At 39.2% G+C, this 26,221-nt stretch overlaps 2 protein-coding genes across 3 annotated transcripts; both read left to right on the top strand.

The window, feature by feature from the left end:
- The first annotated feature begins 1,577 nt into the window (after positions 1 to 1,577).
- plin3 (perilipin 3) lies at positions 1,578 to 13,826 on the top strand. Its single transcript, XM_034704729.1, has 8 exons — positions 1,578 to 1,707; positions 6,455 to 6,544; positions 6,773 to 6,971; positions 7,270 to 7,352; positions 8,752 to 8,983; positions 10,909 to 11,249; positions 11,654 to 11,872; positions 12,271 to 13,826. Exons 2-8 carry the CDS (start codon positions 6,476 to 6,478, stop codon positions 12,409 to 12,411), a joined length of 1,284 nt encoding a protein of 427 aa, XP_034560620.1. The 5' UTR covers positions 1,578 to 1,707; positions 6,455 to 6,475; the 3' UTR covers positions 12,412 to 13,826.
- A 132-nt stretch (positions 13,827 to 13,958) lies between these two features.
- zgc:77486 (uncharacterized protein LOC405808 homolog) lies at positions 13,959 to 26,179 on the top strand. 2 transcript variants are annotated; one of them, XM_034704741.1, is made up of 6 exons: positions 13,959 to 14,082; positions 16,613 to 16,812; positions 17,161 to 17,272; positions 19,505 to 19,632; positions 20,478 to 20,585; positions 22,488 to 26,179. In XM_034704741.1, the coding sequence occupies exons 2-6, from the start codon at positions 16,653 to 16,655 to the stop codon at positions 22,634 to 22,636; spliced, it is 657 nt and encodes a 218-aa protein (XP_034560632.1). In that variant the 5' UTR covers positions 13,959 to 14,082; positions 16,613 to 16,652; the 3' UTR covers positions 22,637 to 26,179. The 2 variants fall into 2 exon arrangements, with proteins under 2 accessions (XP_034560632.1, XP_034560635.1); XM_034704744.1 differs by lacking the exon at positions 13,959 to 14,082 and adding an exon at positions 14,334 to 14,464 and having other exon boundaries at positions 22,488 to 23,691.
- Positions 26,180 to 26,221: the final 42 nt, after the last annotated feature.

Raw genomic sequence — 26,221 nt, 5'->3', positions numbered from 1 at the left:
AAACATGACTGCACTATAATCCACTAATGGTGTAATTGAAGCTAATTTTCCCGAATTAAATAGCTGGTGAGTTAGACATACAGGTACTTTTTGAAAAGGGCATGTTTTATATAATTCTGACATGTTTTGAAATAATTATTTTACGATTAACAAGTAATTGAGATACAATATATTTAGAGTTTGCATCTCATCTTGTAGCCCTAGATGAATATCATCATGGTTAGAATATTTGACAGTATGCATGTGCAATATTACTGAACAATCACCTTTTTAATAACAGCTACATTTCTGGAAAGTGTATTCATCAATGTGACAAGCAAAGCTATCTAGTGACATGCAATGATCTCAGTTATGGTAAAAACTTAAGAAAACTATAAACTTATAGAAAGTGACATCTGAATAAAAAGCATCACCTAAATGATGCTGTTAACAAAACACAAACAGTATGTAATATCAATCAATCAATCAATCAATCAATCAATCAATCAATCAATCAATCAATCAATCAATCAATCAATCAATCAATCAATCAATCAATCAATCAATCAATCAATCAGACTTTTTCAGTAAAGTGTTTTTTATTCAATGATATTATAACACAAAGTGATGTATATAAAACAATGAAAATAGATAACATAAAAAATATTTAAAAAATAAAGACTCCCCCATCCTAATCCCAACCCCAGCCCGACCCCAAAACAAACCCCACAATCCTGAAGTTAAGAACACTATATATGCAAAAATAATAACAATAATAAAAATGGTAAAAATAAAATAAATAAATAAGTTCCAGAAAAAAAATGAGGAAACGCTGTCATGATATCTTAATGAGGAAACAGGAGGAAAGATAAGATGTTCAAACTCAACACAGGTAATTAAGCTCACCAAAATAAAATAAATTAACTAAATAATAAAACACTCAAAGATTAAACCAGTAAAAGAAACTAAGATGCTACACTAAAAGTAAATACAGCAACAAAAACTCAGAATAAAATATTAAAATGCTGAGAGATAATCTGTAAAATCGTAAAATGATAAGATCTAAATAAATAATGTAATAATCTACAATAAATTAAAATAAATAAATGATAAAATAGTTAGTTCTACTGTCAAAATGGTGACTGCAGTTTGAACTAGATAATAAATAAATAAAGTAAGATGAAATAAAACTAGTAAAAGAATACAACTCAGTTAAAGGTCTTGAGTTCTCTTTAAAAATGTTGATACTCTGCAGCTCTCAGATCTTCAGGCAGGCTGATTCAAAGGCTATAATAGTCACATGTTTAACACATTGACAACAGGCTTTGAAAACCACACATTCAGCCTAACACGAAACATAATGGGAAACAAGAAATCAATGTTTTTATTCATCTTATGAATGCAATACAATAAATGACAAATACCAGCTGAGATAAAGAAGAGGTCAAACTTAATTACGAATGAAATGATCTTTAATTAAGACTTTTCTATGGAATTATACAAAGCAGCTTGTTCCAGATGTAACAGCTTCTACTTATGGACTTTACTTTCGCTTTCGTACAGTGATTTAATTGGTTGAAAGTTTATAAGACAGTCCCTCTCTCCGCCTCTTTACTCCCTCTGTGTAGCAGCTCAGCAGTCCGGTGGAAACAGGGCCTTGTTGTGGTCTGGACCGATCATTCCACTGCAGGTCACAGCAGGACACAGGAACCACAGGCAGTCAGTGAGGTCAGTGTGATTTGACAGCTCGGTTAAAGCGATCCTTAACCTTTTAAAGAAGTGTTGATAAGATAGCTAAAGTTACTTGTAACTTAGCAAAACAGTAACTTCCCATCGAGAACTGAGTAAACAGTCGCTTATTTGGCTTGTTAAGGACGAGGGGTGTTCACTTGACTCGAAGTTGTACTAAATTTAAGAAACTATGTAAAAGAAGGTGGTTATTGTTTCCTGAAATAACACTGGCACTCCTCATGTAGGGCCAAGTTCACTAGTAGCTATGAATATGTAGAAATGACAGCTGCAGCGAGCTTCAGAGATATTAAAAAAGCTCAAAGCTGAGGAATGATGGACATCATTCTCTCAGAAGGACTGACGCAGATTACAGAAGTAGGCTGCTGTGGTTCAGTTTTATTTTTGCTCCTCAGTGAGTCGTTTCTTCAGAAGCTGGACATTAATCCAATGAACGTTAACACAGAGCTTCTTGTTGTAATATCTCAAGTAGAGTTATGTTTGTGTGCTTTCACGTTTGCTCACAGTGACCCCTTAAGATGAAGAATTTCTCTTCATGTGACTTTCATGTGTAGACTAATCTAGACTGAGTTTATAACCAGTTTTTCTTCTGAAGTAATTTGAGGGACTTTTGGAAGCAATTGATTTTCCCAATCCAATTTTACAAGAAAATAAATGAGTCATAGTTTTGAGTTACAGACTATTTTACCTCTGAATAATCATGCAGCCTCTCACATTTAAGTTGTGACCCCTGGAGGATCTTGAACCAAAGGTTGGGCTCTTCAGCACATTTCTATGTATCTCTCATATCTGGGTCTAAAGGTCTGAATTGTTTTAGATAAAGCTGAAATATACAAGACAGTTTCACTTTTAAAAACCAAGCTTTTTCTTCTTTTTTGATTAATTCTCTACAGTTTTTATCATTTTGTTCTTCACTTTTCAGGGACAGCCTCTTTAACCCACTGACTAGTTGTGATCTATTTGTTTAAACTCCAACACTGTCCTCTTGCAAGTTTCTCAACAGATCCCTGGAGATAAAAACCCGCCTGTCTGTTAATATCAAAGGTCACTAAGTGTGTCAGCTCCAAATGGAGTGTTTCTCTCCTCCTAAAAGAGAATGATGTGGCTCAAAATTGCGAAGATGTACTCTCACATTGCAATATTGAGAGGCTAGATAGCCTTTTTTATCAGCATTTTGCTGGAATGACTCGTCAGTGAGATGATTATTTCCTCCAGTCCTAAAAGAATCTTGTTTTTTGCACATCACTTCCTCTCATAATATCCACTGTGTCTCTAAAAATTATCTCCAGTTCATCTCACAGCTGATAGCAGGGAGTAAAGTGTCAGACTTTGGTTTGTAATGAAGCCAGCGATGATCTCATCAACTGCCACTCGGGGAAGAAAAAACATGTTGCTCAACCAAGCTGTTGCAATAAAATGCAATTTGCAAGCAGACAGAGCCTTGAGAGACAGTCTGCATAGAGAAAGAGTGTTTTATTCAGCCTGACATCTGAAAGACCTTGTGAAATGAATATACAGCAGCTCTAGATAAAGGTCATCTATGGTTTAAGCTGTCTGTCTTCTGTGTAGTTGGTTGGATTGAGACTCTTTGTATCTTCCTCTCAGGTGATTTACTTCAGTGTTTACTGTCACCTCAAAGCTAGTTACAGCTGGTTGACTACACTGCTGTGTGTTCATCTCCTTCTTTGAATCGTCCGCTCCTTATACCGGGTCGAGCATAGCGAACGCATGTCAACAGTGTTGTAGTTAATACAGGTGCAGTCAGTCTGTCTCCCTGTGCCATCTGTTTGGAAATAAACAGATGCTTTCCACATGTCGGGAGCACCAGAGGGTTCTTTCCACTCAATGATCACGCATGTTTGCTTTTTCACTTGCCTCTTTTCAGGTTGGGGTTATTTCCATTATCTACCACCTGCCAGTTGTTTGGTTTTTAATAGGTTGTCGGAAAAAATATTGGTTTAATTTGCGGTAATGCCTTTAACTTTGTTGTTTTTGCTTTACTTAGAGGCCAAAACCCAAAGGTATTCAGCTTACTGTTAGATAAGACTAGAAAACATCATATCTAATAAATTAGATCTAATTTTTTTTTTAATTGAGAAAATGCAAAAGTGTTCAAGTTACATTCATGATAGATATTATATTTATGATACATAGAGTATTTTATCTAGAATATGGAGATCAAGTAATCTGGTAAGTTTGTCCGGCTAACTGGACTGGAGCAATGAGTAATAAACAGACATGTAAATGTTAACCTGCATGGAGAACCTAAGGCTGCTGGTGCTAGCTCTGCTAACGTTAGCCACACTCAGTAAACCCATTCATATTGGCTGTTTTTGAAACCGCCTACTATACTAGTTGTACGTTCTACTTTGGCAAAAATTCAGTGTGTAGTATGCAAAATGTGAACAAGAGCAAAATCTGCACTATGCCAAAACTTCCTGGATGTCTCACAGGGTATGCATCGGACCAGTCTCCCTTGTGTACTATTTCCACAATGCACAGCGCTAACGTTCTACTTTTTTTTCCTTCTTTTTTGAAGGGGGCACTCAGTTTTTAGGTGCTTTGAAAATTATGAAATTCCATATAAACCACCTCTTAATTTTTAAAATCATAAGTGGATGCTAAAGAAGCAGTTTTGCTATCAGCTTGGCCTGCGTTTACCTCTGCTTTCAAAAACGGAAATCCAGCAACGCCTGGCCCAGCATACTGCAAAATAGATCCAACAGAACAGTCATACTACATACTAGCTTCAAACACAGTAAGCAGTATGCAGTACTTACTACATACTACATTTGTTGGTAGTATGGAGCAGGCGGTTTTCGAAAACAGCCATTGTTGACCTGCATGTGAAGCCGTGTAAAATAAATTGTGCGCCATTTTGACTTGTGAGTTTTTTCTTACCTTTGGACTAGTTATTTAGTCAGAATTTATGTCCCCTATTAACCAATGAGCAAACTAGTTGCTTCATAGCATCCCTAATGTAGATCAGTTGAAACTGCTTGTTGGTTCATTGTTCAGTTGATTTAAAGCTCCAGTGAGGAATTCTCTGTTTGCATTGATTTTGATGCCCCCTTTTGGACAAAGTCAAACCTTGTAAATTAAAATATTATCTGGCTTTCTTTGACAGTAAAATGTATCACCTCATCGATAAACTTTGCCGTGGAACATTTTTTTTTAAACGTCTCTAACTTTGAAAACTTTAAGTCACATCATCTGACACCCACCCCCTCATAATGGTGACAGGCAAAAAAATACAATGACGACATTGTTAGTCTTATTTGTAATGGCATCAATGTTAATGTCAATGTGCTGTGTAACCAGTCAAAAACTCCTCACAGGGGCTGGTTGTATCAGACCATTGTAAATAATCCTGCATATCGGTACATAGGGAAGCTGTTTTGGAATTAGGTTAAATGTATCTTTTCAGGTATGTTATACATTTTCTTTATTCTAGAGGATTCTCTTTTGGCACAAGGGCAGAAGTTCCTTTCTGGTTCCTTTATCCCAAATAGATGAACAGCCAATCACTATAAATGTTATAAACTCATAGTGAGACATATGATCTATAAGACCTGAGACTGGCACAGTGGAGTGCACTGGCAGGGAATCATCTGATAATGGATTTAAAGATTGATGCTGTTTTGTTCAGTTTGAACATCCATTTATGTTTAAAGACTCATTCAATCTGGAAATCTTCAATCTCCATTTTTAAATTGTTTAGAAAGGATATAGGATTTTATTCACCGTACCCCTTCCTGGAGGACACATTCACTCGTGTCACCCAGTTAAGCCCATGAGAAATTGAAAATGACACACTATTTCTCCTCTTTACTTCAAGAAGGAAAGAAAGTGGTTATTTAATCGAACAATTCATTGATTTAATTGCAGGCTTATTTCACCTTTTTCTAAGACTCAATTAAGCCATAGATTTTGTTCATTTCAAAGGCAATACCTCATTGTGTTAATGCACCCGGCTAGTTTTCACAGAAAGCCATATTTCACTTGACTAATTCTTCTGGCCTCATTCTCATTTATAGCAATATTTTACATTAGCAGAAGTACAGAGCTGCTTAATATTTCACTTGATATGAATGATATGGAGGTCCATTTTGCCCGCACGCTTTTGTGTGAACTTGTGAATGATCAATCTCCAACAACGGTGTCCTGCTGGTCCACAGTTCCTACCATTACTCATGGCTTTTTCCACTTGGATCTAATCTATAATTTGGAATTAGACCATCCTCTGCATCCCCTGAACTCATTCTTTTGATTTACCTTATTTCTTATTTTGTTTACCTGAATTACCCTAGAAGAAAAATTAAGTCTTGACCCTTCCGATGGTAAAATTCAGTTTGGAGAGTTAAAAGTAAAATCAATAAATTACAACTGTGTCATCTCATTTTTACTATCGACTTTGACAGAGCATAGAAACACTGATAGTTTGCTCGGCGCCACCATTTTATTTCATTTTCTAAAGTGCGGTTTCAACCTCATTGCATCATAGTGTTGACAAATGAATTTAACATGCTTGACTTGCCTTCCTGCCTATATTTTAAAAAACCCACTGACACTGCATTTCAAAATTCATCAGACATTCCTTCCCGGCAAGATAAAGCGTATCAGCCACTTAAACAAAGACTATCAGAGAGGGCGATGTATTTCATCATGCAAACCCAGTGATGTGAGGTGATTCTGTGTTACTGACACTTTCTATATTCCATGTCAGAGATTGAACCCAGCAGTCACAATGGCAGACAGCGGGAAGACTAATGAGACTGGAGCTGCAGCGGCAGAAGCAGCTAATGGAGATCAGCAGGTGAGGAGAACTGTGACCCAAAGTGACACTTATTACAAAACCCAGACATATTATGAACTCATTTGACGCCTAGACTTTCCTCATGTTGATAAGCTACTGTGGGGAATGAATCATTATCCCTGACGAGTACTCTGTACTGAAATGAGCTTTTCTGCTTGTCTTTTCTTTACATATTCAGAATTGTTTTTCACAATTTGCATATCTTGTAATGGTTGTCTTCTGTCCTAGAATGTTGTTTCCAGGGTAAGTAATTTACCTCTGGTCAGCTCAGCCTGCGAGGCAGTTTCCAGCGCCTACAGTAGCACCAAAGACAGTGTGCCCTTGCCCTTGAAGGGGGTGATGGATGCAGCAGAGAGTGGGGTCCGAACCCTGGGAGCAGCTGCAACTACGGGGTCTAAGCCTCTTCTGGACATCATAGAACCACAGCGTACGTTCCTCTCTGATGTAACAAATGTGCAATGACAGCGCAGACATTTACAAGACTGAAATGTGTAGAAGAATACTGCAAGCTTGTTGCACATTAGCAGTGTGAAACTAAGTCCACTTGTTACCTCTGGGTATGAATATGATGAGTATAGAGTTATTCTCATTAAAACATAATTTCCTGTTCACCAAAGGCATATTTTGATTTCTAGGACACGTCCAGGTCTTTTGGTACTGATCAAATTTGAGGACATGAAAATATTTATTCGTATACTTAAATCACCAGCACATTTCTGTTTCAGTTGCTACAGTAAATGAGTACGCCTTGAAAGGATTGGATAAGATGCAGGAGAAGCTGCCTATTCTCCAACAACCAGCCGACAAGGTCAGAGAGAAAATCATGTTCCTTAAGTTACAGGCAAAATAAACAAAAAATGTTATCTTTAATGAACAGTTGTCTGCTGTTTGGAGTAATCAAATGTCATGTTTTCACATTAGATCGTATAACAGCCGTTACACGTGTGATAACGTGTGATTACTTACACATATAATATATCAAGAAAACCCTAGACAAAGCTCTGCCAACAACTAGCTTTCGATAGCCTTGTTGTATTACACAAACGGTTTTAACAGCAACACCAGTTATCCTTTACAGTATGTGAAATACAAAATACCCTATGCCAGGGCTATTCAATTAAATATTTGGTCGGGCCGGATTTTCAGACTAAGGACATGAGCTGGGTTGGACATTTTTAACAGACAGTGAACAAAGTTAACCATTAACGTATTGCCACATCCAAAAGGGCATAAACACAATAAAAGAGCAGTACTTAAACTATTTCACCTATGCTGAAATATTGCTTCTTTAAATTTTACATTTCAAACACATAACTTCAATACATTTTGACAGGTAAATACAAGCACATGTTAAGGTGCATATGAACAAAAAAAACTAAGTGCAGATTAGGAACACTATCTTTTGTTTTGGTCACATCTGAAAGTGCATAAAAAGGTAACTTGCTTAACAGCAACTTTTCAGAACTTGAGGTATTTCTCTTCTTTTGAAATCTGAGACAGATGCTTTCATTGTTTGTTGAAATTTTTGTAAGAACTTGTCAGTTTTAGAAAAAGATGTTCTTGCCGGACCCAAGTCACAATCACTCGGGAGTTGCTTTCAGGCCACTCAAGGGTTGCTTTCGGGCCGCATGTGGCCCGCAGGCCGCTAATTGAATAGGGCTGCCCTATGCTATTATACGATATGATACTGTATGTTATGATACCATAAGATGGCATAGCATAGCATACGATACCATATCATATAATGCACTATGATACAATGCCATGCCATACCATGCATACCATAATATAAAATACTGTATGACACTATGCAATATAATACACATGTTATTGTTTCATTGTGTGGGAAATGTGTTATGGAGTGGTATGCTTCCTCCATAAAAGTACTGATGAGTGAAAATGAATAAAATACCAATCAACCTGCTCAGGGAAGCATGAACTAATGACAACCATGACAATGACATAAGTGACAACATATATTGCACATGACCCATATTGTTCATGTTCTGCGTGATGCACAACATAAAGAAGTGAAAGAGATAAAGCAGCATTAAGCTATATACTCTGTATAACTTACCTCAATATGTACTTAACTTTAGGCTGGTTGTGTGTCATACAATGAATAAGATGAGAGTTATGTTGAAAGTGAATAATAGCATCACCTTAACTTTTAGAGCATGGCACCTAACCTGGTATTTATTCCTCAGGTGGTGTCGAACACAGTAGGTATTATGTACCAGTCGGTGGCAGGAGCCAAAGATGCCATGATGGGGGCTGTGATGGGCGGTGTCGAAATGACCCGGGCAGCAGTCAGCGGAGGTTTGATGACCGCCATGGGCACCAGGATGGGCCAGATGGTCAGCAGTGGGATGGGGCTGGCCCTGAGCCGATCTGAGGATTGGGTTGACCAGAACCTACCACTCACTGAGAGGGAGCTGGGTCAGTAGCTAGCTTAAAAATGCAGGCCATAAAGCCCAGGGGAGGCGATAAACCCATATGTCTACACTGAGGTAAAGACAGGTGTGATGTGACAGTTGGATCAAATGAAGCTTGAACAATGCAGCAATTTGAATTAATTTTGGAAAACGAGGGGCCTTTTTGCCAAGTTTTGATTGTAAATGAGTGTAAGTCGAGTAGCTTTCTGATCCTTTAAAGCGAGTTACATAAAAGATAATTTAGGGCTTCAAGAATCAGTCAGTATTGTGTTCAACAAGATGAAGATGATACATACTTACACTTTGGATGTAATGAAAGTAATCATTTGAAAGGATTTTCTATCTCGGCCCTTTATGAAAATCTAAAGCTGTTTTACTCAAAGGTTTCATAAATAACACTGAAAACCTTAATAATTGCAAAGCACGTGTTGCAGTTTAGAGTAATTCCTTAAAATCTATCTTTTAAAAAAAGAACTGTTTAAACAACTGAAATAATTCTGTGTGTTTGGGCTTTTGGAGGTATGATTTTGTTTTCAGGGTATCAGGTAGGGTCCATTTAAAAAATGGTATTTATAATCACCCAAGGGATCATATTATCTTCATTCATTGGCATTGAGATCCGCTGCACCAGCATCATTCTACTTTCCCCTTTCCCCCCCTGCTTTTACATTATCTTTTGAATTTGCCCTGGCAATAAAAAGATAAATTGGAAAGGAATTAATTAGCTCCACATGGGTTTTGTAAAAAGTGCATGGCAATGGTACAACATCCATCTCCGTTAAGCATTTTTATTCATATAGTTTGGCTTTAAAGAGGACATTTATAAAGTTTAAGCACATTTTTTAGCCTTACATTACTCCACGCTTAATATCATACCTTCTTAACTGTGGCTGTCTTTTACTGAAGCTCAATTTATTCCATAATTAATATGGCTGAATGATGGCATTTGCACTGTTTGACATTTTCTTGTAGTGTCAGTAACTGACACTGTGTCCTTGTGTCTCTGATCTGTAGATCAAACAGCAAATCTGATGAGACTGTCAAAATAAATCATTGTTACAAAGTCAAGGCAAGGTGACTTGAACAAATGGGGGCAGTTCTGATTTAACAGTATTAATTCTACTACATGGAGGCACTCAATCTGAGCGCATGAATGGTTGATGCTATTCATAGAGGTGGAGGCGGGACATTCCAGTGAACCTCCCTTCTGTGAACTTGGCCCATAAAACACCTACAATTTCCAGCACTCACAGCTCTGACACCTGCTACTGTGATGTCATGTTATCGTGACAACCTGCCACACTCCGATATAGCTGTATTACTCAACAGGACATCCTCCTCTGATTTTAGATATAAAGAAGATGCAATTCATTGTGGCAGTAGTTGGTGGTTACTGTGAAAAAGGTCTAGACTCCCCAAAGTGGCTTTTAACACAGGCACAGTGAGAGAAAAAAAATCAATGTTCATATCCCTAAACTTCCATGTAATGATGACTAGGGGAGTGAGGTAGCAATAGTCTTTTGTCTCTCTTGTGCAGATGTACTCTAACACTTTAAGTAGCCCAGCTTGTTACAGATGCTCCAGTTGGTACAGCAGGAAGTTGCCAATTATGCCTTTCTACACTAGAAACATGCTCACAGACCCATGCATAAAATACTGCAAAAGTACTGAAATTCTTCAATGGATTTCTTGTTCTGAGTAAAACCCAAAGACAAAAAAGACCTCAACAATCACTTATATCGTGTTTTGGTTTGTTTGTTCTTGACAATTCTTTGGCAAAGGCTGGAAACATTATTTATAACATACAGTATACTGCAGTCCACCCTTTTTTTCTCAGCCCTAAATGGTCAAAGCAATATTTAAATTAATAGAAAGTCATTGCATGAAATATGTCCTTTGAAAATAAACATAAACACTACTCCTTTTCAGCTGCTGTGGCCGAACCTGCCACCAGTGAGGTGACTACAATGTCAGCCAGCCCCAGCTACTTTGTCCGCCTTGGGAAACTCTCTGCCAAGGTCCAGGAGGGAGCGCTACAGCAGTCCCTGGTACGAGCAAGAAATGCCAGAGATGCCACCTATGCTGCTGTGGCTCAGATTACCAATACCCTGGACCTGCTAGAGAGGGCCCGCACCGGTCTGGGTACCGCCAGTAACCAGATCGAAGGAGCCTCAGAGCAGCTGCTGCAGCGCTGGACGGAGTGGAAACAGAAGCAGGCTGGAGCGGGACAGACTCTGTCGGAGCCAGATGGGGCCAAAGATGAGGCTGAGGTCAGGGCAAGAGCACTTTTGGGAATTGACTTAATGGTTTCTAACTACATTATCTTTGCATTTTACAGCATTTGCAGTTTATATATGACCAGTCCACATGCAGCATGTGAGCTGGAATACTACTTTAGCGAGTCAAAGAAACATCAGAGCATAAAAGGGAAAAGAACAAGAGTCATGAAATTAGATCAGAGTTCATTTTAGAGATTTACTCTGTGTTGTAATGCCCCCACTGGTGTATTTGTGATAGGAGAATATTACATTTTGCTTGGCTCAAAATGGGGATGCTGCTTACAAAAGTGGAAGGAATCAGTAGGATTTTGGATGTGAAAGATTATAACCATATATCATTTAATCTGCAAGCATTCATCATTTATCCATACTTTCATTTTGTTTTGCGTTCACAGCAGCTGGAATGGCGAGCTCTCTCCATGGTGCGTGGTCTGAGTGACCAGCTGATGTCAGCATGCTCCAATGTGGTGTCAAGTGCTCAGGGTCTGCCAGGGGCTGTCCAGGACCAGCTGACCAGTGCCAGACAATCAGCTGAAGAACTGCGCTCCTCTCTGGGGAACACCAGCAGCATCACACCCATCCTGCTGGAGCAAAGCCGGCACCAGCTGACCCAAGTACTAATTGCACTATGCTGTTGTTAGCGCAATGATGTTGTTTTGCTGCATCAGCTTAGCTAAATATAGTCTAGTGCTTGGAGTTTTGTTTTCTTTTTGCAATACCTCCACTTAGCACAGTTAGCGCTCCTATTATGTTTGTTTTTTTATTGGTGCTTAAATGAGATCCATGGAGCCTTAGTGAACAGGAATTAAATAGGATACTCCTGTATACGCTGCATAAACAAACATCCATTCTCAGGGGTGTATGCCAGGGGTGTATGCTCATACATATGCAATTATGAAACTAGGACAGTCAAGCTTATCCTGTGATAACATTTTTTAATTGAAGTATTTATTATTGTGCTTATGATTTAGAAATGTTATTGGAAGTAATACTAGTATGTGCTTGTTCATAGGTTCAAAAGTCTCTGGATGGTGTTATGGAGTATCTACTAAACAACACACCGCTAAACTGGCTGGTGGGACCTTTTGCTCCTCAGATCACTGAGAAGACCGAGAGAGATCTGGTGATGGAGCAGAGCGCACCACACAGTTAAAGACTTGATTGTGTTTCTCCATGAGTTAATCAAGTGATGACAGAAGACTAGTGTCCACTGGAGATGGATTGTTTTCTTACTTTCTCTTAACATTTATCTAATCTTGTTTCCTCCATGATGCACTTAATTTGAACCTTTTAGTTAATTACACTACAATTATAATGTTGAAGTTTATTGACTTTAATTTAGACTGAAAGTTTTGACTTTTTGCTGTGACACTTTTTTATCCTAGAAAAGATTTTTGCACTAGGAAGTTTATTTGTGTGCAGTATGTGATCATACTGATGTTAAAAGATTTCTATAAGTGCATAATAGATTTCAAAGCATTCCAAAAACAAAGCCACATTTGTTTTACGAATCAACCCCAACACACACACACACACACACACACACACACACACACACACACACACACACACACACACACACACACACACACACACACACACACACACACACACACACACACACACACACACACATCATAGAGACCTGAGGTCCCCTGGTAATAATTAGAAACACACAAATGTGCATCTTAACCCTCCTGTTATGTTGCGGGTCAAATTGACCCATTTTAATGTTCAAAAATCTGAAAAAAAATGTTAAAAGTATTTTTTTCGCTAGGAAACTTCTTCTGCTTGGTTTAATTAGCGTAAAAAAAACAGATAAAATGAATTGGCTTGCTCAAGGATACTTTGGCATTTTACTGCAGGAGCTGGGATCAAATAGAGACAAGCTAGCAGCCATTGGGACAGTGAGGGACAAGTGGGTAGAACAACTTCCACTACTCTGCAGGCCCTAATGTCACAGTGGATGAAAGGCTAGTGGAATTCAGAGGTTACTTCCATTTTAGGCAATATATGCCTTCCAAAACACAGCATAAAAATCTGGGCTGCATGTGACAGAAGAGGTGTCTCATGTTAATTTATCAACATCACTTCATGAAAATGAAAATAAATAAAAAATTGAAATGAAATAAACAATAAGTTATGCAAAACTATTGTATTTATATTCATGCCTTTCTAATTTACATTAAAAAAAAAGCTTTAACATGAATTTTCATTAAAAACGAATGAGATATCCTCATTGAACCATGATCTGTGAGAATTAAAGAACACCATGGCACTAAATATTGATTTAAATGGTTAGTAATGGAGTTGATAATGAGATTTAAAAAAATGTTTATTAGGATATTTTGGGGTTCTGACACTTTTGGATCATTTAATATGCTCTGGGTTGAGTTGACCCAGGAACATTATTTCTGTTCTCAAGAAACGAACAGGAGGGTTAAATGAGATTATGCGTTGTTTTCAAATTTCACATTTCAATATCAGTATTTTGAGGGTTTTATTGAAGCAGCTGTTAAACTGAAAATAGATGAAAAGATGACATTTCAATAAAATTTTAACACCCAATGTCAGAGGTGTGCGTCAATATATTGTTCCATTGTTGAGTTTGTGTAGTCCTGATGTTGTGGTGGACTTCATGGTGGACTTTGTATGTGGGCCTGTTTGACTGAAGGCTGGATCGATGCTGAGCATGACGTCATGGTCGTTGTTTCGAATGTCGCGAGCTAGCGCTGGGTAGGAGGCCGCGCGCTCTGCTGGGGACAAAACTTGTACAAATCTGAAGCCCGAGGTCGTCGACAGCCCCCGGTACCTTGAATTTCAGGTAAGGTCTTCTCCTCGGATCGATGTTAAAGTCTCCCGCTGCCTGAGACATATTTTAAACAGCCTGGAACACTGTCGGGAGGAGCTCTGTTTCTGGGGCTGCCTGATTATGCTAGCGGTGAAGCTAACGTGAGCCTGCTAACATTAGCCTTTATTCGATTTTAAACACTACATTTGTTTACAGTCTGTCGCCAAGGACGCTTATTATGTTTTATTTTATACATTTTCGTCATAATGGAAGGCTACTTTGCGAGTTATGTCCTTGTTTTTGCGTTGGTATTCAGTACCAGACAGACAAAACATCTGCTAATGTTACAGTGTTTGCTTTGAGCTATGTAAGCACAGGACGACAATTGTTTTCTGCAAACTGGGGACAGTCAGCTGTAAGTTGTTTAGTTAGATTATATCTAATAACAACGATAACCCCTGCCAGTTGACCACTTCATTCGACTATTTAGTAAAGTTTTCTGGTTGTTTTTGTTGAGATATGTTGAAGCTTTTGTTCCTGTTTTGTTAACTTTGTCCTGACAAAAACAGCTCGCTGTGCGGCGGAAGGAGGCAGAAACTAGCTGAGCCAGCTTGTGTTTTCTTGTCTTTTACAATGGACCTGTGCTTCTGTCTTAATAACATTGTCTTCTTTTAACGTAGATGTGTGGCAATTCAATAGCTTACTACTTCTGAACTCCTTCTGTATTTCCCAGAGAAGGCAAGAGGAGTACTACCCAGTGATTTTCATTGAATGACTTTCCAATATTCTCCTGTTTTAGATATGAGTTTGTCTTTTACATTAAGTGAGATCTGTATTAATACTCAGGTAGGACTGATTCTGGTGTAGTAGAACTGGACTCTGTCACACAGGTCCAAACCTCTAACAAGAGTGACACTCTTTCATCACATCAAGCTAGAATTAGTGCTTCACAATAGGGCTGCACGATATTAGGAAAACATGCGATAATGTTGTTGAAAATTGCAATGAAGATATGTTTTGCGACAAGTAAACAAATACTTAAAGCTGGGGTATGTAGTCAGATTTAGATACACTTTTTGTCATACTGGTTAAAATTATCTTTATGTCCTGATGGTAATCAATACATAATGTGTTCCTAAAAAAGAGTGAAAAAAAGCTGCTATCTAAAGCCAGATTAAACCTGGGAAAACACCAACCATTCACTGTTTTTGGGTCCCAAAATTTTAAACCAATCAAATCCCGTCCTGCCGTTCTGCCCGCGTCCTGCGTGTACATTTCCCCGACGTGCACTCACCCGTCGCCAGCCTCTGCTTCTCCTGCCCCTCTCGCTCGACCTCGGACCTGTCCCCTCTGACCCGATGAGGTTCTTTGCTCTGGACTGTAGTCCAGATCAGAGTCTAAAAAGCTCTCACCACGGGGGCTCTGACAAGCAAAAGAACGAATGACATTTAGTAAGTCCTACAGAAAATGTATATGTATCGCAGCGTCCATCCGGATGCTGTAAGGATGACGAGCCGATTCGTGAACACTTTGAGTTTTAATAACCGGTCACTGTCGGCAGTGATCACGCCAACCAACAAAGCAACAATCAATGTTTGAATGAATGAAAAACTTCTCCTCTTGTCTCTCCTCTCTCCTGCTCGCACACTCTACAGCTATCCTGATGCCTTCACTACCTGTCAACACTGTAGGAATTAAGAACATCTACACTGAACACATTTAACAAACAGGAGAGCTGTTACAGTATTATATGTGTTATAACTTTTCTCCTGATATTGTGTCACCAGTACAACTGGATAATGCTAGCATGACCATTGTGAGTACTAACAACAGCCATGTTTGTTTGTGTTTTTAACTTTCACTATGATAATGTTTTGGTGAGGACCAGTTTTGACTCAGTCACGATCATATGGTCGCAAATCAGCAGCACTCGTGCATCGTCGTTTTGGAGGACCTCCGAGGGAGGAGGGGAGGGGTTAGACAGAGTCATGAGGAAATGCTACATTCAAATTCATGCTAGTTTTCCGAGACTACCAACCCCAGCTTTAAGTATACAATGTTAATGTATTTCAGCTTTGGATTTGCTGCTAACATAGGCCCCAGACAGTGAGTAGCTTATACAGACACTGCGGGGGGAAAAAGACAAGCATTATTTCAATTCAAACAACGTGGTTTTATTTAAAAAATTAAACCTGGCTACAGCTGCTATATTAACAAATAACCAACTTAGTTTGTTGCATGGTGGTATAGGGCAGTAGGGCTCCATCTGATTGGCCAAATACATTGTCATGCGGAGGGTGAATGCATGGCACACAGAGAACAGTTTATCGCAGTTCAAGCAGTGTTTTGCAATATGTATATCACATATGTTGATATTGCGATGGCGGTGTATTTTAGATATATTGTGAAGCACTACTTCACAACCCCTCATTTTCTACTACTCAACTCTCATGCTCAAATGCCATCTCCTGCTATTGTAGCATAAGGAACCCCTGACATCAGAATTCAACTTTATTAAAGGCAATACTTTTATTCTGACTAATTTCCTCTCTCCTATTTTCAGGAATATCCTCTCCCATCCCCCTCACCCCCTCCGTCAGAGCATGGCTCAGGAGACCAATCAGACACAGGTGCCAATGCTTTGCACTATGGGATGTGGTTTCTACGGTAACCCCCGCACCAACGGCATGTGTTCGGTCTGCTACAAGGAACACCTTCAGAGACAACAGGGAGGGGGGAGATCCAGCCCCCCAGGAGAGAAAGGTAGGACGATTGGAGCGGCATTACCTCTGTAAAGCAATGCTGACTGTGGGTCTGTATGTATGGTGGGACAGACAGGAAACTTGAATAGAGGTTCGCTCAAAAGCTACACAGGCTTGGGTCTGGGGGGGGGGTTGCTAAAAGCGGTTGAATGGAGGTAGAAGTAGCGGCCTTCTGTGTTGTATCAGTCAGAGAGTGACAGCTAAATCTGTAATACATCTTATAATGGTAGACAAATACCAGCAAGGACTGTCTTTAGATACTTACAAACTAATTAAAAGTTGCCTATATGCAGGGCAAAAAGATTGTTTCGTGTTGGTGATGCTCTAAAACTTCTTTGTGCCCACACAGCTGCCACATCACCATCAGGATCACCAGGGTCAGCTGGTGTGACTGTGGAGAGTACAACTTCAGAGCCCAGTACAGAAGTGGCAGGAACCCCGCCAGAGGAACAAGCAACCAGGTATATTGACTGACAGATTAGAAACCTGTACCAATTGAGTAATAAAAGAAAATGATCTGAAAACTTAGAACATGATTTTCAGACATTTTAGACTTCCTCAGTTAATTTGAGCTTTGAATAAGGGCTATTTGCAAAGTGATAAAAAGTGTCAGCTTGTTTTAAAGAGTTCAGGCTACAGGTCAAGAATAGTGTGAGCGTCAACCTAACAAGAAGCTAAGGGGTCCTGTGTCCTCCTCACAACAACTGTATACTATAAAGAAATGGCAGACTCTCGCTGTGGGGTATTGACCAATAAGAATCAAGCATTAAACACAGCCATGTAATAACCAAGCGGCAACCTCTGGTCTCAAAATATGAAGCCCATGCGGTAGTGTTATGAACTGCAATTCATCGAGCATCCGCTTGAGGCTGGCTGCAGAAACACCAGAAACCCCATACATACCAATTCAAAAAAGAGGATTTTTGCAGCATTAATAAACATGTTTACAGCCTGGTACAAAACGGCATAGGTCTGAAGAGCTAATTCCTCTATCGGCACACACTGTACAGGGATGAATATTTTTAGAACGCGACGGTCCAGAAGATATTCAAATTACGAGTTTTGCTAAGGACATGACTGACTTTACTGACAGGTGGGAACACTGTAGCTGTTGGCTAGGAAGCTCAAAGCCCGCCTCTTTACCTCACACTAGATCGACAGAATTAAGGTTGAGTTCAGCATTTCGAATATGACTCCTGCTGAGGATTGGCTTCAAAACAGCGCTCAGGAACAGATGGGTGAAGTCACGAATACTACATCCATTAATTACACAGTCTATGGTAATAACATGATAAATGCATCTCCATCTCTTGTCAGCCATGCTTGGTACATGGTCATATCTGGCTGTAGTGCTGTATTTCCAATAGTAGTGATTTATGGTATTGGAAGTTTGCCTGGTGTCTTAAATGTCTGAAAGAATTTTTGAATTCAGTCTGCTTGGACTCAACATTAATTCCTTGTTTCTGTGAGGTTCACATGGTGTTTATTCTAACCTGCATAGCTGTAATCTCTAAAATGAAATACATAATTTCTTACCAGACATCCTAGTACATCTTACCTTCTGAAAGTTACTTTTTGTCTTTACTTTGTGTTGTCCTGACAAGTAGCTTCTTTTAGTCGTTTGTTTTGCAAGTCCTCTAAATTATATGGATGGTTCTGAGTGTATACTATTTTCCCTTACTTATCTACATAAATGCAGACTAAACCACAACATAGATAATCTACTTCAGGTACTGAAGAAATGGCAGAAATGTGACCTTAAAAACTGCTTCAGGGTCAATTCCTGAAACTGCTGAATAATTTTGAATAATTATTGCAGGCCTTGTCATTTTTTGTTACTTCACTCATTATGGCACAGGGCTCTTTTGCAATGTGCTTAGCTATGCCAATGAAGTTTTTAATGTGATGAGTGGAAAAGGTATGGAAATTATACATTGAGGTGTAATGGCCCTTTAAATTGTTCTTATCATTTTTCTTTTTTAATAGGAACTGTTTTTTTATGTAGAGATGAACTATACTAGGATGGATCTAAAAACAGGGAATAAGATATGAGCTTAGTGGATTTGCTTGAAGTGGACTTATGGTAATGGTACTGTATGATTAACCATGCCTATATTTCAGAGTTTCTCCTTGAAAGCACAGATTAGCCCCACTGCAATGAGGCTAATTATCAGAAAAGTAATACAACTTGTTCTGTTAATGGGTTTATTCTTCCCAGGAAGTGTACAGAGCAGTCCAAGCACTCATTTGTCCCCACTGTGGAAAAAATGTTAGAAATAATTAGAAGGGATTCAAGCCTGATTGGTCTGTGTAGTGTAATTATGGATAAATGCATTGTGCACAGTATGTGCAATTTAGTTTTCTGCAAACCCTGCCTGTTTGTTGTTGTTGTTTGCGACTTGTTAAGGTCACTGTAATCACTCATCAAATGAATCTCTCAGTCGTTTTGAAGGGACGTGCTGAAAGAGACTGTTTGAATTATGATCACCTCATTTTCCCAAAGAAGCAACCAGATCATCTGGGTTAGCCAACATTTCCAGATTAATGAACAATAGACAGATCTTTGCCAACGCTTCACCACAAATTAAAATTTGTTGTCCATGTTTTTAATTGGTTGTCTCTGAAAATATTTCCGTTATGGTCCTAGATGTATTATTAATGTGTTGTTTTTTGGGTTCTTGTTGTGATGTCAGTCCCAGCTCTCCTAGCCCAGTAACCCAACAGATGACAGCCATGAGCATTTCCCAGGATTCAGGAGCTGTGGACTCCGATCGAGCGGAGGCTGAAGATGGGGAAGAAGAGGGTACTTCCAGCAGCTCAGGTAATTACAGAAAAAAGCGGTCCTGAGCTGAATCATTAGGTTTCCCACAATCCACATCAAGATAACTCCAACAGACAGCTGTGGAGAGCACTGATTATTTAGGGGCAGGGTGACTTGTAAGGAAGGGGAGATAAAGTGAAAGGATGATGGTTTACTGACTTTAATTTATGTGAAACATCACAATTACCCCTTTTTCGACCCACACAAACCTGGTTGTAGTTCCACACTGGTGCTTGCGCTGGTTCGGAGTTTGTTCAACTTTACCCCCTCGACCGAGGCAGTTTCAGGGCCGGTTCGAAGCCCGTGCTCAATTGAGAACCGTTTTCTTGTGTTTCGACTGTGAGTGAACCGGCTCTCGGCTGGGATAACCGGTTCCAGAGCGGCTCCAACTCTTTGCTGGTCTAGAAACGCAAACCGCTTACGTCAGGCCGAGGGGCGGGTTTGCCGGGATCGAAAAACACAAACCAAATGTATTTCCGCCATTGTCCAGCAATGAAAAAATAAAAAAGACTAATGGATTCTAAGGCGAAGCAGTGGTTGGCCGAGGAGACAAGCTGCTTCTGTCCACCCTCTGGCCGGGAGCCGGTTCTCCCGCTGTCGAAACACAAAAAATGGTTTTCAGTTGAGCACCGGCTCTGAAACTCCCTTGGTGGAAAAGGGGTAAATTAAGACTAGCTTGTAGCAGTGACCTGCTTTTTCTAATGGCTGCTCACCCCACTTTGTCAATAAATATGCTTTATTTTGGGGTTTTTCAGTAAGCCTTGGAAAATGTAGAACTTCAAGTAGGCAGTATGTATAAATCATTTTGTTGACAAAGTTCTTGCTTTCTTCTTCGCTATCACCAGAGCCAGTAGGGGAAGCAGCACAGGCCTTGTCTGATAGTGACCAAACTCCTGATAAAAACAAGAAAAAGAACCGCTGCTTCTCATGCCGGAAGAAAGTGGGCCTTACTGGTAAGAAAGAGTCATTTCACACACACTCACACACAAACACACATACACACTCACACACTCACACACTCACACACTCACACACTCACACACATACAAACTCAGCAGAGCGCTATTCTTAGCTGCTGACATGGTTCAAAGGTCCAAGAGTCATAGACCTGCTTTGCCTGGATGCTGTACTAAACCTGACAATCATAGATAGACTTTGAAATGTAGCACAGTGATAGTTTTTAAACTTTGAGCACTGCTGCGGTCTTTTTGTAAAAACTAATCAAGGATATTAAAATCCTGTCTAAAATCAGTCATCCAAAGAGGTGACATCTCTATCTGCAAATGCATTCCTTTCAACTGTTCAAAATGATGTACTTCTGTTGGTGTTATGATGAATCAGGAGAGGGCTGATATTCTTGTGACAAAAGAGAGTTTGTTGATGATTTAGATGGCAATGTTTTTGCTCAGTCAACCTTGATCACTGGGTCGTATTCACTGATAATGTTCTACCTCTTTTGAGTCAGATCTTTGTTTGTGGTGTTCCCAAAGGGATTGAGCAAAGACTGACACCACTTAAAAACATAATGAATGGCGAGGGCACACACGTTATTTATAGCCTAACACTATCACTATGAGAGTTAGGGTTTCCACCATCTTTTCTAAGATTTATCTAAACATGGTAATCTTATTGTGTTCCCACTACCTTTTTAAAAAAAGCCTCATTTTCATTACTCATGCATGTCTGAAAATACCCCAACTTTACTTTAACCAACAGCTCCCTCAGCTGTCTGCCACAGGGAAATTTGAGGTTAGAATTTCCAAAAGAAAACACACAAAGTTCTCTGTACATGCCTCTTTGCAGTAGCTTAATCATATATTCTAAAATGTATTATATTTACAACAAGTGTAGATACTATATTAAGATACAACTCTGTTTGTGTAGTGTTTTTCTTCTCTCTACAACTAAACAATTGTACAGAGAGCAACATACTGCAGAGTGGTGGTGCATTTCGCAGTCTAAGGCATTTCACAGTGCACTGTGGGCCAAAGCTGGTCAACTCAAAGGAGAGTCCAGTGACCATTTAGTGTTGAAAAGCAACATTTCATTTTTTTTTTAATTTTTTTTTTTTTGCACATATAAAAGAAGAAAACAAAACTTTGCCGTTCAATAACACGAGCCAAGATATAACCGGTAAATTCAATAATAAAACGGACCACTAACATGTTATGTGAAGGAGGAGCCAAAAAACCCTAACAGGCTTGTCGAGTGGCCCTCCAAAGAAAACAGTCAACACAAAGACAGTATCAATGTAGAACAGAATATCTATATACAAACAAAAAAAGATTAATAAGAGGGAGTAATATTTAAAACAATGATAAAAAGAAAAGAAGGGAAACTTAAAAAACAAAACATAACAAAAAAACAGAATATTTATTTATAAGTTAGGAAAGTAGGGAGAGTATGTGTTTGTATATATGTTTTAAAGTGTATGTTTTTTTTCTTGAATGAGTTAAAATTTGTGTTACTTGTTATATGACCAGGTAAACTGTTCCAAAAAAATGTAAGGCATACTCCTGCCCCAAATACTGACTATGTATGTGGCAATGCATCCTGATAAGGTCAGCACCCTCAAGGCTTAGTGGACCTTGTGCTTAGTTGAAGCCATTATTTATGTCCTTTTTATATTCGTTTTAGAGGCATTTTATTAAAAAATTGAAGGTAATAGAAATGAAAAATATTGATACGTCTACTATGACTGCATTATTACACAAAGAACTTTCTAACCCATGGAGGTCAGCGAAGCAGTGCTTATCCTTGAAACAATAGTTGATGTGTTAACTCTTTCAAATGTGTGATGATCTTTAATAATGCGGCTTTAATGTTGACGGCTCTATTTCTCCTCTTCACCGAAGGTTTCGACTGTCGCTGTGGCAACCTGTTCTGTGCCATTCACCGTTACTCTGACAAACACGACTGTCCCTATGACTACCGGAGTGCAGCCGCTGCCCGCATACGTAAGGAGAACCCAATCGTGGTGGCTGAGAAAATTCAGAAGTTATGAGGACTGAGATGGAAAAACAAAAAAGTCTCTGACTTTGTGAATTTGAACAATGGCGACTTGGATGAAAACACCTGATATCATGGCTTCATTTGTTCATGGTAGTCTAAGACGGGTGGGGTGGGGTGGTGAGGTCGCAGCCACTGTCCAGACGCTTCCCTTACTAGCATCTCCCTCTCTCTCCGCTAGTGACTGCAGCTGAACCTGAGTGTTTCTTTGTGTGTGTGTGTGTGTGTGTGTGTGTGTGTGTGTGTGTGTGTGTTTGTATGAAAGTGTGTGTGAGCATATTTGCTTGAGAGTTGGGGAGAGAGCCGTACGGACCTGGTGGACATTAGTGTTGCTGTGGGGAGGGAAGGCATTTTGATTTTTACCCCTTTTTGTTTCTTAAGGTGGGGGATCGTGTGAGCTTATTTTTATACAATCCCTGTGAGGTGGCTGAATTGAGACGGAGGTAAGCTGTTATGGAATGTGTCACAGCTTGGAAAATGGCACAGAGCTCAATTAAGGTCTAACAAGTTTTTTAAAAAAAAAACAAAAAAAAACCTGGGCGATTTCATTCATCTGCAGACCTTGTAAGGGCTTTGGAATACAAATTTTTCTCCATGACTGAAAATGATGTCAACCTCTTGTCAAATTGGCATTTTCTTTTTTTCCTCCCACCTCTTTACTCTATGGGTCACCACATGTCAGACTCCGAAGTCTCAGCAATTTCCAGAAATGTTTCTCTTTGATATAATGACTTATCATACTGATATTGGGTGCATGAACAGTTATTAGAGGGGGATGGCAGGGGAGGGCAAGGGGAAGGGAAACTTGACTTAACTGAGTGATTGAATTCTGTGTTTTTATTTTATTTTATTTTATTTTTCTGTTTTAATGAGCGTATGACATCAGAAGATCTATATTAATATATTGTAGTTAGCTTGAATTGTGTGATTGCATTCTATTTATTTTTTATCGTTTGGTTGGTCTGTGCTGGAGGATTGGCAGCATGTGTCAGCAAATCTTTTAAGATTTGCACTAAATCTTACAACTATATTAAAGTAATTCCATCTTGATTATATAGCCAATTAATTAAGAGAATACACAAGCTCTGACATCATGAGGTAGAGTCCCGTTAAGCTAGTTAAAGCTACACGTTAGAAGCAGCAACATCTCCACTGTTCTGGATCTGGAAACAAAGCACAACAAAGTGTGTCAACTGCAGAGCACAAATTAATGTGCCACACCTACTCAGTTTTGTTCAGCATTTGGGTCATTTGCAGTTTATATTTGATGTGTACAGCAGGCTCGCTGAAGAGGCTGCCTCGTATGAGACGTTCTTAGACGTTCTGTTTTTGGTCGAGTGATGCGTTCTCCTTGAATGCCATTTTCTGTTCTATGGAGTTGGCGTGAACTCCATGTTTCTCTAACCACCAGCAGACCACTGACACATGCTGAATGAAAACTGACCTGGGTCGCAGTCCCTCTACTTATTGACACACCATCTGCTCAGCTAAAGTAAAGATTGTTGCAATGCTGCAGAGCTGCGTGCTGCGCTTTTACAATGTGCTCAGATTCAGACAAGTCCTTACTATGAAGACCGCTTCTTGCTAGCTTCTTCTAGGAAGATCAAACTAACATGCATGTATGCAGTCTAACATAGGAGTTACAGCTTTGTAACTGACTGCACAGTTTGAGATGAAGCTGGAATGTTTTAAAAGCCACACAGCAGTAGCACAATGCATGGCTGGAACCCTAAAGGTTCAAGTTAACAGGACTCTACAGTTTTTTTTTCTCCAAATGTAAATACCATATGGCTCCTATTCATATAGTATACTCTTATTGTAGATTTTTGCCAGGTATTAAAGGTGGGGACTATGGTGAAGAATAGTTCTATGTGTATAAAAGTGATTTTCATAATTATCTGAAAAAAGACAACAGATTATTTCCCCGTCTTCTCCCCTTTTATAATAAGTTATTTACCACATCACATTACCCTCTAAATGTCCAAAATATGTGGATTTACTGGCTCTATCATGAGCGTCTTCTGCAGGCAGGGTAGTTTCTACTCTGCAGTACCAGTCAGGTCGTTAAGAAGCTGTTGTGAGCTTTATTAACTTTGATAAATTACAAAGTATCCAAGCCCATGCTTTTATATGGTTACTGAAGTCTATTCATAGCATAGTGATATTACTGAGAGTTAAAAAAAAAGGCCCCTCGTGAGATGTAGAGGGATATTTGAGGTTTCACCTTTTTCATTATCAAAAGTTTTCCTTGTAAATGTGGCTTGATCTCGTTGATCATTAAATATTTATGAAGAGCTGTAGAAAAGTTGCAAGAACTTTGCCGAGTATGCATTTTCAAAAATTAAGGCAATGCAGAATTCAGGGGGGAGTGAGTGAAACTTTTCCTACACAGAATATTGTGCTGTGCAGGATTCACTTTGGTTTTGGCACCTTTGATTGGAAAATAGGCTTACATCAAAATTCCTGTGTGGGTGATTGACAAGTCTAAATGGCTTTGTGACTCGGCGTGCCAACTCCAGGACTGTTTTTCTCGGATAAGTTGGTCATTTAAAGCCGCTGACTGATTTCATCAACACTAGTGGAAAATTTAGGAGGAGTTTATGGGGAGTTTTGAGTGAAGGTTATGTACATGGAGAGTGATTGTCATATTAGGGGAAACTGCAGCTTGGTGTCCCCTAATGTGTGTCTTTATATATGCAGAATATTGAAGCTTGCCTGCTGGGTTTACGACCATAACAGAATCTCATCTACAGAGTGCTTTGTTTTCCTCCTCAGATAAGAAGTCATTTCACAGGAAAAAGTCCCGTACTTGGGATGATTGTTCAACTGTGTAAATTGTGAGCATTTCATGGTTTACTATTGCTGTTTTCTAGTGACTGCTCATATCAAACCCAACATTTTATTTTCTTAAACGTGAGCGGTTTGAATGTAATCCATCATAATTCACGTAGTAATCTGTTCTGTCTTTATCGGACTACTTGGCCCTCATATTGGCTATGTTTTCAGGCAAAGGATGGAGGCCCAACTTCCATACAAGTGCTTTGGGATAGTTGGATAGCTCAAGTAGTTTTGACTGTTTATGACAAGGACTTGGCACCAGCAAATAGGGCAAGCATACCTGAATAATCAAGATATCAGTACATATACGTCTTTCTTCCTTCTGTTGCTTTGATAGAGTTTTGATGTCTTCGATCCCATCTTTAGCACGACCTTCCATGATCAGTGTCTTCATTGTGCAAGGGTTTTGATTGATGATAATGAAGAACCCGTCAGTTGTGAGGACCCTGGTTTGAATACAGTTTCACTGCAGAAGTAAAGACAAATGACGACGACTTGTTTCGCTGTTTGTCAAGATGAGCTTGAGGGACATCAAGTGAAATCTACAATGTTCACAGAGCTGAAGTTCTTGTCCCTTGGCACTCCAGTCCCCCAGAAACACCACCAGATATCTTTTTATTTTGTTTTTCTTTCAAGATTTAGGATTGTATGATGTGTAAGAGTAAGTATAAAACAATAAATTCACAAAGTTTATTTTAAATTACACTTGTCTTTTGTCTTATTAATGTACAGACACACTGTG

The sequence above is a fragment of the Notolabrus celidotus genome, chromosome 2, assembly GCF_009762535.1.
Source record: "Notolabrus celidotus isolate fNotCel1 chromosome 2, fNotCel1.pri, whole genome shotgun sequence".
Classification (NCBI taxonomy): Eukaryota; Metazoa; Chordata; class Actinopteri; order Labriformes; family Labridae; genus Notolabrus; species Notolabrus celidotus.
The sequence above is the reverse complement of the archived record's forward strand: the minus strand, read 5'-3'. Positions and strand labels throughout refer to the sequence as shown.